This window comes from Borostomias antarcticus (genome assembly GCF_949987555.1).
Source record: "Borostomias antarcticus genome assembly, chromosome: 4".
Classification (NCBI taxonomy): domain Eukaryota; kingdom Metazoa; phylum Chordata; class Actinopteri; order Stomiiformes; family Stomiidae; genus Borostomias; species Borostomias antarcticus.
Genome location: NC_140237.1, coordinates 24231999 through 24242289, shown reverse-complemented (window position 1 = coordinate 24242289; position 10291 = coordinate 24231999). Strand labels below are relative to the sequence as shown.

At 48.6% G+C, this 10291-nt stretch overlaps 1 protein-coding gene across 1 annotated transcript in view; it reads right to left on the bottom strand.

Annotated features, from left to right (window-relative positions):
• Window positions 1-317: 317 nt before the first annotated feature.
• pmfbp1 (polyamine modulated factor 1 binding protein 1) overlaps window positions 318-10291 on the bottom strand; it is a gene marked incomplete at its 5' end in the record, with an annotated part of 113285 nt that continues 103311 nt past the window's right edge. Inside the window, one exon of the mRNA XM_084437394.1 lies at window positions 318-3153. Coding sequence (XP_084293520.1) covers window positions 3048-3153 — 106 coding nt within the window. The 3' untranslated portion in view covers window positions 318-3047. The remainder of the gene's footprint in view (window positions 3154-10291) is intronic.

The window sequence follows — 10291 nt, the reverse complement described above, 5'->3', positions numbered from 1 at the left end:
ACTAATCAGCAGTAAATGTATAGAATTTATTTGATAAGTAGTTAACTATACTTTTTTTCAGAAATGCTTTGGGCTGCAACAAAGACTCAACACATGATTTATAGTCTTACTAAATGTTTAACAACTGATTTATTAACCATGAAAAAAAATCAATACATGTAGCTTTAATCAAATAATATTTAATGAACAAATCAAGTACAATGTTGAGTGTTATAATAATGTATAACTCATTTGTAAAGGCTATACACATTTTCATGATATACATGATTTAATAATCATTTACATATGTATACAAATGGTTTGCTCATGATTAAATAAACGTCTTATAACTGAGTGTTATTATAAAGTGTTAACCATTTATGTTAAAACTCCATTTCCTACACCAATTACTTGCACGTTAACATCTTTTGTTAATCAACTTGTTTTTGCCATCATAATAATGTCTTCCTCTCTGCACTTAAGTCCACACTCGGGCTGTTTGAGTCAGTGGTTAGGTTGTGAGGTGAGGTGCACTAATCTCTTTGGTATAAAGAGAACACATTGCATGATAGAACTTCCCATCTACACCTGGTTGAATTCATCTGTTGGCAAGGAGGTCTCTATTGACAAAACCGAAGGCTTTTATCATTATTAAGTCAATATAGCATGTGAATGTGGATTTATTTACCTTCAGTGTATTTTTTCCTATTGTGCAGACTGTGTAGATGTGGTCAATACAGACCCTGGCCTTAGCAAAACCACTCTGCTCCTCTACCAGTAGTTATTCCTTCTCTAGAAATACCAACAGTCTCTCATTAAGCAAAGATGACTACAGTTTATAGACTGTGCTCATTATACTGATTCCCCTATAGTTATGAGGTATTCTCTAGGATCACTTTCCTGTGATTTGGGGTTTTACAATTTGGTCATTTAGCAGAAACTTTGATCCAAATCGACTTACAATATTTTGAGCTAGTATTGGGGTTGAGTAACTTGCTCAAGGGCACAACGGTAGGCAATGATTGTCAAGTAGCCCGGTGTTGAACCAGTGACTTTTCTGTCACTCTTCAGATATTCTAACCTCCGGGCTTCTTGCCGCCGTTTGATTCCTACATCAAGCTGATACAGTGGTGCTGTGTAGATATTTACTAACCCACGTTCAGTAAAGGATGTCACTCCTGTGCTATAGGAGTTTTTTTCTATGTGTGGATGTTTCTCCACATATGTACATATTGCTGGAGGGCATTGGTGATGTTGGTTGAACGTCTGATACACTGGAATTACCCTTAAATGCAGTGCTTGGGGAAATCCAGGGCATTAATAACAATTATTGGCGTTCTTTAGTTTCCTCAGACACCGTAAGTGTTGGGTATTGACTGCTGTGCTGTGGAGAACGTTGCCTATTGATCCGGCCCAGGCAGAAAGAGATACCTCCTCCTTCCTGTGAGGGCGGGACTAACCCACACAGGCTGCCAGTGAGCAAACAGCCCCGGCTCGATGTCATCGACTGGAGACGCTTTAGACATATACCTTCCCCAGGAGGTCACACCTGCTCCCCGTTGCCCTCTACAGGCCGGCACAGGGACTACAGGGAAGGACAAGGCCCAGTTACTGGAATTACAGGACGGGAGAGAGCGGGGTGTTACTGCATGAATGGGGGGGGGGTTGGACCAATCAAATAATTCAATACAGCAGCTGATGTATTGATGATCCATGATGGTTTTTTGTTGTTGTTGATGTCCGACTGAGTCAAAATAAAATGTTAATTTCCATCATGACTGTCATGTCGTGGCTTTATTATTTTAAAACATCAAGCCAAACACCAAAGAAACTTGAAGCAATGAATACATGGCTTCATAATGACTAGTCAATGCTGTTTTCAACACCTCCTCTCCAATGCTGCCTGTGTACAGTATTCCTGTGTGATGGGCCCGTCTCCCCATGGACATGCTTACTAACGGCTCATCCACCATAGCTTAGGGCTCTTTAGTCAGAGAAAAGACTTTGTGCTGTCCCCCGTGACGAAGAGCTGGTGGGCATGGAACTCTCAGAGTTGCCCTCAAAGCTGCAACAGCGCCTGACTTCACACACAGAGCCAACTCCTGATTAAGGGAGAGGAGATGGAACAAAGGGGAGAGTCGTTACTGGTTCAAATGTCTTTAACAGTCTTTTTTTTTTGATTTGGCTGCAGTATCTCATCTGTCTGTAGGGCGCGTTCGTTAACATCCACAGGAGCTGGTGGAGCCACTGTTCCAGGACGAGGTGGCTCACTGCAAAAATGTCGGATTCACTATTTAAAATAAATCTGACCACTCAAGTGGTCCTCAATAGGATCCACAGATGTCAATTAACTGCATGACCACTGCTGTGTAGGATGACCAACGCCATATAAACCAGAATAAAATAACACACCTTCCTGATTCAAATAAAAAGACAAAGATAGCACAGCACAGTCTTCATTTTTTACTTATACTTTACAATATGATGTTCATGAACCAAAATAAAAAGAAACCTTGAGTGGATGAAGACGAGAGACAGATACTGCGATTGTCTACTACGTCAACATAGTAGGCTACTGTATATGCAAATAAATCACAAGTAAAGGCATACATTACATTCATTAACTTCTGCACATTCATCACACTAATTTAAAAGTAAGTTCAGTAACTTCCAAATATGGCAATCACGAAGGTATAGTGGCACTAAATCATATTGGCCCATCAAAATAACTGAACCAAAACAAGAACATATAAAGTAACAACAATGACCTTTAACTGGAAATGGAAAATACTGATTAAATTATTCAAGTTTAGTGTACAAAATCCCTTTTACCCAACACTATACCTGAGGTCATACAGTATGGGCCTTGTGAGGGCTAGGTAGCTACCGTCTCCCAGAGGTCCACCCACCCCCTTAGATCCGCGGGGTGGTTCCGTCCCAGCTGAGAGACCAGGGCCTGGTCCTGTTAGGGGCCCAGTGCAGGGACCTCCTCTCCAGGGCCCTCAGGGCCACTCTCCTGGCCACCTGGGCTGTGAACGTGGGCCATCCCCCCGCGGGGCAGGCGCCGGCTAGCGCTGATGATGGAGGCCAGCGACCACGGCCTTTCTCCTCCGACGCGGGTTCTCCTCCGCTCCACTCCAGGCTCCGCCTCCTCCTCCAGCAGTCAGCACAGATCTGTGGCAGGGCACACACACACACACACACGCAGGGAGACGATTTACAGTAACACTCAAACACACCACACGGGATTCACACCAGACACACACAGGCAAGATCTGACGGTCAACCTAAGATGGACGTGACCGGGCATCATCTTATCATCATGTTATTATGACTATAGTGTAATCAGGATAATTACTGCTAATACATGCCTAATCATCCCCATCTCATTCCACCTCATTCCCTCCACACTGCGTTTAAACTGCCTCCCGGATTACTCTCACACTGAGTCCTCTGTTGCTGGGCAGCTCTGATTGGACTTACTGGTACACTACTGAACACTGTTGGGACCTACTGGTGCACTACTGAACACTGTTTGGACCTACTGGTACACTACTGAACACTGTTTGGACCTACTGGTGCACTACTGAACACTGTTTGGACCTACTGGTGCACTACTGAACACTGTTTGGACCTACTGGTACACTACTGAACACTGTTGGGACCTACTGGTGCACTACTGAACACTGTTTGGACCTACTGGTACACTACTGAACACTGTTTGGACCTACTGGTGCACTACTGAACACTGTTTGGACCTACTGGTGCACTACTGAACACTGTTTGGACCTACTGGTACACTGCTGAACACTGTTTGGACCTACTGGTGCACTATTGAACACTGTTTGGACCTACTGGTGCACTACTGAACACTGTTTGGACCTACTGGTACACTACTGAACACTGTTTGGACCTACTGGTACACTGCTGAACACTGTTGGACCTACTGGTACACTACTGAACTCTGTTTGGACCTACTGGTACACTACTGAACACTGTTTGGACCTACTGGTACACTGCTGAACACTGTTGGACCTACTGGTACACTACTGAACACTGTTTGGACCTACTGGTACACTACTGAACACTGTTTGGACCTACTGGTACACTGCTGAACACTGTTGGACCTACTGGTACACTACTGAACACTGTTTGGACCTACTGGTACACTACTGAACACTGTTTGGACCTACTGGTACACTACTGAATAGGGCTGCTAGGACCTACTGGTACAACCCTAGTGAACACTGTTTGGACCTATCGGTACTCGAGTAAACCAAACAACCGTAATCACGGATAAACGGTACCACGACGGTGGCTATCAACTCGTTAAGTCTACCCAGCAGTTCCAATCTAGCTATGAGCGCATTCACGGTAAAAGGGGAGGTATTTGCACAAAATGACCAATCGCATACTGTACCTTAGTATGGGTATTTGGATACAGCCATGGACAAGGCAAACACTACGCATAACTAAGTTCCATCCACTGCATTTTACACAAGAGGACCAATATTACAGAAATGTATATATGTATATGTGTAATATGTATTTAAATAAACTATATAATCCAGGTGCAACAGAGTCGCTGACGCTACTGCCAAAAGCAGGAAGGAAAGCTGGAAAAATATTGCAGACTGCCTCAATTTGATCAATATCCTCATGAAAACGAGAAGGCTATATGTATTCTAATGGCGCGTAATGCAACTGAGCCTATATCTATATGTCTTATTATTCCAGCTGCAACCCTGTGAGCCTTGCAAGGAATGCTTAAATAAAGCAAATGTAGGCTATGATTTTAATAGTTTCAGGTTGGAGTCGACAATGTGACGTCTCTATAGGCTACAAGAGGAGTGAAGAAGCCTACAGAAAAAAAGCTATTATTTCAGTAACTTAGGCCTGTAACGTCCTCGATTGCCAGGCACTGGTGCTAGAACAATTCAACTAAAATGTAGCCTACATGGAACGGGAGGCTAGTCCAATAAATCAACAATTTATGGAGTGTTTTTACTTGGTTCTCTGCATCACTCATAGCCTACTTGAAACCGCAGGTACTGTAGGCTAATAAAACGCAAGCCAGTGCATAGCCTACAGTCTGCAGGACTGTAAACGCACAAGTTCTGGCAAAATCTGTCTCAAGCAGCTGACTAAGTCATTCTGCAATCTTCAGAGGAAGCCAAAGAGGGTTTTGACAGTCTGTAAAAAGTCTTCCTAAAATAACCTCTCACTATTCACTCACTAAGATTATTTTTTAATTTGCACACTGAAGTTCCATAAGGGATCTTAACGTCCATATGCCTTTTTCCAAGTGAATTGATCGGTCAGCAGGCAATGCATCATTGATCAAGCCTGGTTTATCCGGTTAGCTTGATAACCTCAGGTTCAAACCTGGCTTATCCGGTTAGCTTGATAACCGCAGGTTCAAACCTGGCTTATCCGGGTTAGCTTGATAACTTCAGGTTCAAGACTGGCTTATCCGGTTAGCTTGATAACCGCAGGTTCAAACCTGGCTTATCCGGTTAGCTTGATAACTTCAGGTTCAAGCCTGGCTTATCCGGTTAGCTTGATAACTTCAGGTTCAAGCCTGGTTTATCCGATTAGCTTGATAACTTCAGGTTCAAGACTGGTTTATCCGGTTAGCTTGATAACTTCAGGTTCAAGCCTGGTTTATCCGGTTAGCTTGATAACTTCAGGTTCAAGCCTGGCTTATCCGGTTAGCTTGATAACTTCAGGTTCAAGACTGGTTTATCCGGTTAGCTTGATAACTTCAGGTTCAAGACTGGTTTATCCGGTTAGCTAACCCCGTAATCCTGTTTTGTAATACAGGGCCCAGGTCTGTTAGGACCTACCGGTATACTGAACACTGGACCTACCGGTACACTACTGAACACTGGTGGACCTACCGGTACACTACTGAACACTGGACCTACCGGTACACTACTGAACACTGGACCTACCGGTACACTACTACACAGGTCTCCTGCCATTAGCCTGTGTCGGCTCTGGCCCTGCCCCTGGTTCTGGCCCTGCATTTGGTGCTGCTTCTGGCTCTCCTTTTGGTCCTGGCCCTGCTTCTGGCTCTGGTCCTGGCTCTGGTCCTGGCCCTGCTTCTGGCTCTGGTCCTGGCTCTGGTCCTGGCCCTGCTTCTGGCTCTGGTCCTGGCTCTGGTCCTGGCCCTGCTTCTGGCTCTGGTCCTGGCCCTGAGCCTGGTCCTGTCCTTGGTTCTGGCCCTGGTTCTGGCTCTGTTCTCTGAGCTGATGACTCTCCCTACTGCTCTGGTCAGAGGCCAAGAGGGCCTTAGCACTGTGGAGGGATGGAGGGAGGGAGGGAGGGAGGGAGGGAGGGATGGTGGATGGTCAGATTGTTGTATCTCTGAGTCTGTACCTGTCCTCCCAGACTAAACCAGCACATCCACAGTGAACCCTGTCCTCTCGGCCTCCACTGGGACCAGCAGCACACGCATCCACATCAAAACATCGCCGGCCTCATTACCCGATTGGACAAAATGTTGATGGCTCTGTTGGTAAACAGCTCTCTTAACTTCATGCCAATTTTTCCCTCCCTATTCCGGCGAGGCTCCCCGGCCGTCCCGATCGCTCTTAAGCTCCTAGTTGACTGCGCCCGCCTGCTCTGTATACACAACCGCCTCCCACACTGCCCCGGATGCAACCGGAACGTCTGCCCGTTTGTTCCGCTTAATTCCGCCGGGACGAACAAAGGCTCACGGATGCAAAATTATTCCGATGCCAGATAATTAGCCAAAGAAACAATCGTCGAGTGTGAATGAACAATAAGCCGCGTTGGCAACATTATAACTTTTAAGCGCGGGAACATGGGCGGACTGGGTAGGGCGAGGGAGAGCAGCTTAACAAATAAGGCTCTGGCGAAATGTGCAGTGAATGAAATGAGTCAATCATGTTCTAACGCGAGAGAGAGAGAGAGAGAGAGAGAGAGAGAGAGAGAGAGAGAGGGAGAGAGAGAGAGGGAGAGAGAGAGAGAGGGAGAGAGAGAGAGAGAGGAACCCTGAGGAGAATGGAGAAGCAGCCGCCGCATCACGCAGGGAGAACAAATGAGCTCGCTGCACAATTAGGCAGGGTCACATTCTGCTGGAGCTGGGAGCACTCAGCGCGCTAATGAGCTGTGTGTGCGTGGGTGTGTGTGTGTGGGTGGATGGGTTTGTGTGAGAGAGAGAGAGAGAGAGAGAGAGAGCAGAGAGAAAAAGAGAGAAAGAGACAGAGAGAGAAAGACAGAGAGAGAGAAACAGAGAGAAAGAAAGGGAGAGAGAGAGAGAGAGAGGTGTGTGTGAGCGTCTGTGTGTGTGTGTGTGTGTGTGTGTGTGTGTGTGTGTGTAAAGGAGAGTGAGAGAAGTGGGAGTAAGAGAGGGAGTGCCAGATCAAAATGGACCCCTCGCCGTCGACGTTTGTGATGTGCAGAACTGGCAGACAGGAAGGAGACAGAGAAGAAGAGAGACCTGGTGGGGAAGACGAGGTGGCGAGAAGACAAGTGGACAAGTAGAAGGAACACTAGGCAGACAGACAGGCAGACAGATAGACAAGCAGGCAGACAGACAGACAGACAGACAGGCAGGCAGGCAGGCAGACAGACAGACAGACAGACAGGCAGGCAGGCAGGCAGGCAGACAGACAGACAGACAGACAGACAGACAGACAGACAGACAGACAAGCAGACAGGCATACAGGCATACAGGCAGGCAGGCAAACAAAGTCAGACAGACAAGCAGGCAGACAGAGGCAGACAAAGTCAAGCAGACAGGCTGGCAGGCAGACGGACAGACAGGCAGACAGACAGACAGAGCAGCATCGGGTGGGGGGCTACGTCACAGGCGTTCAAAGGCGAGTCAACGTTATTAACTATTCAATCACTTGAAGGGGAGCTGAAGGTGTGAAAGGTTGCGGACCAAAGCACTTTTGCTCCAGTGCATTAAGAGCTTGGCCCAGCACTCCCTCAGTCCGTGTGGAGGGGAAATAGATTGCCTCCCAGCAAAATGACTGCTGGGAGAGACCCGCCCCCCCATCCCCCTTTAATAACAGCAATCTGCTCTGAAAATCTAATCCCAAGTACCACTTACGCTGTATACAGACAACTTCTGCTTGGAAGAGCGTACTACATGAATATTTAATTCTCATCCAAATAAACAAAACAAGCCCCATCTTCCATCAGAGGGCCCTCCAGGAGGTGAGCTGGGAAGAAAGGACATTGCTAACGAACGCGTTGCTGGGAAACGCACATCTTGCGTTACTCTATTTATTTATTTATTTGTTTATTTTCCTTTTTCTTGATAGCGCTGACCGAACATGAACGGACCCGTTCGTAAACGGTAAGAGACCGCAAGAGATCGCAGCGCTTCGGCCCTGGCCGCGGTCACGATCGTGAGAGAGACGCTCTTAACGTCTAGGGCAATAACCCGTATGACATATTTATGCCAGCAAATCAGGCATGAACACTGTCCTTCAGGAGAAATATCTCCCTCCTTGCCATTAAAGTCAGACCCCCCCCCCATAGCCCCTCTCCTCTCCCCTGGCCTAAGTCCCCCCTCAGAGGTCCACCCGTATGCACGCTCACACGTCTGTGGAGTGGATGTCAGGCTCTGCGCCCGGCCGGAGCTCTGAAAGCCCTGGTAATGACACCTAATGAGACCCGGGGAGCTGAGCATGCAGAAGGAGAGGCCCTCTGGAGTTCCCAAGCACCGGGCCCCCCCAGCTCAGCCCAGCCCCGCCCCGCCCAGCCCAGCCCCGCCCCGCCCAGCCCAGCCCAGCCCAGCCCAGCCGAGGCCCTCGAAGGCCATAAATAAACAAGTGGCTGGGCCTTCACTCCATGCCATTCGCTTATTTTTCCGATCTGTATATTGGTGTTTACTCCCTGTGTTCTGTTCTCTGGGTGTAGTAGTGGGACGTTAGCAGAACAGAACCTCCGGTCTCACAGTCACCCGGTGGGGTGTTCTGGGCTGAGTCTGCATCTGACACCCTCTGCTGGTCTCGGCACACACACACACAAACACACACAAACACACACACACACACGCACGCATATACAGTTCACGCACACACTTATCAAACCACTGTACACAATTTAAAGCAATTATCCGGCCTGTCGCTCCCCTACCTTTCTACACTGCAGCAGCCTCAGTCTCACCCAGGCCTCGTTAACCTGAGCTAAGGCCTAGCGCACGCTAGAACACTTCCAAGAGACTCTGAGGAAGAGGAGGAGCCGTGGGTGATGTGGTGAGGAAGAGGAGGAGGTGAGGAAGAGGAGGAGTGAGGGGATAAGGAAGAGGAGGAGGCGAGGAAAAGGAGGAGTAAGGGGATGAGGAAGATGAGGAGGTGAGGAAGAGGAGTGGTCAGGAGATGAGGAAGAGGAGGAGGCGAGGAAGAGGAGGAGTGAGGGGATGAGGAGGCGGAGGGAGGCGTGAGAGCTGGGGCTCAGCGATCCGAGTGAGCAGACAGGATGAGGAGGATAGAAGGGGAGCCTGTAATCAGCACGGTCAACACAGGATCCTGATTGGGTTCAGCGCTCTCTCTCTCTCTCCATCCCTCCATCTCTCTCCTTAAATCACCAGACGTTATCTATCCAATCAGCCCCGGCGTGGTCTGGTCCGTACTGGGGGAGCAGAGCAGACGGGGTGCATTATGGGAAATGCCAGTGAGGTCTGGCTTACCGTGAAGCGTGAGGGGGGGATTGGCCGGGCGGAACGAGGCGGCTTCAGCTGCCAAACGAACGCGAGGTTGGGAACACATCACATATAAAATGCACATTCAATTTTTAAAAATAGACAGCAGTTTGGGGGGTGAGTGACAGGTGTCTCCGGGAGCATTCCTGGCTGATGTCAGTAAACAGACATGACCAGGACGCGTCCGTCTGTCAGTTTGTCAGACACCCCCCGACCCCCACCCTCACAAAGGACTTTCACCTCCGCCCCCCCACAACCACGGACACCTCCGAGATTTCCTGCCTGACAGCACAAATGCATGTTTGGTGTCAACAAGCTGCTGCTGCCCTTCTGTAAGGTGTGGGGGGGTTGCAGGGGATGTGGGGGGGGATGTGGCCGGGGGCCCCCGAGAGGAGCGGCTGCTAGCGGAGGCCGTGGTAGAGAGGGACTGGGGGGGGGCGGTGGTCCTCTGTGGCCCGGAGGGGAGGGGTCCAGCTGCTCTCTCGCTAGTCTGGATTCACGGCCAGGTGACAGGAGCCATTAGCCAGACGCACACACACACACACACACGCACACACACACACACACACACACACACACACACACACACACGGAGGAGGCCTGTGCTAGTGCCAGAACTAGAGAGAC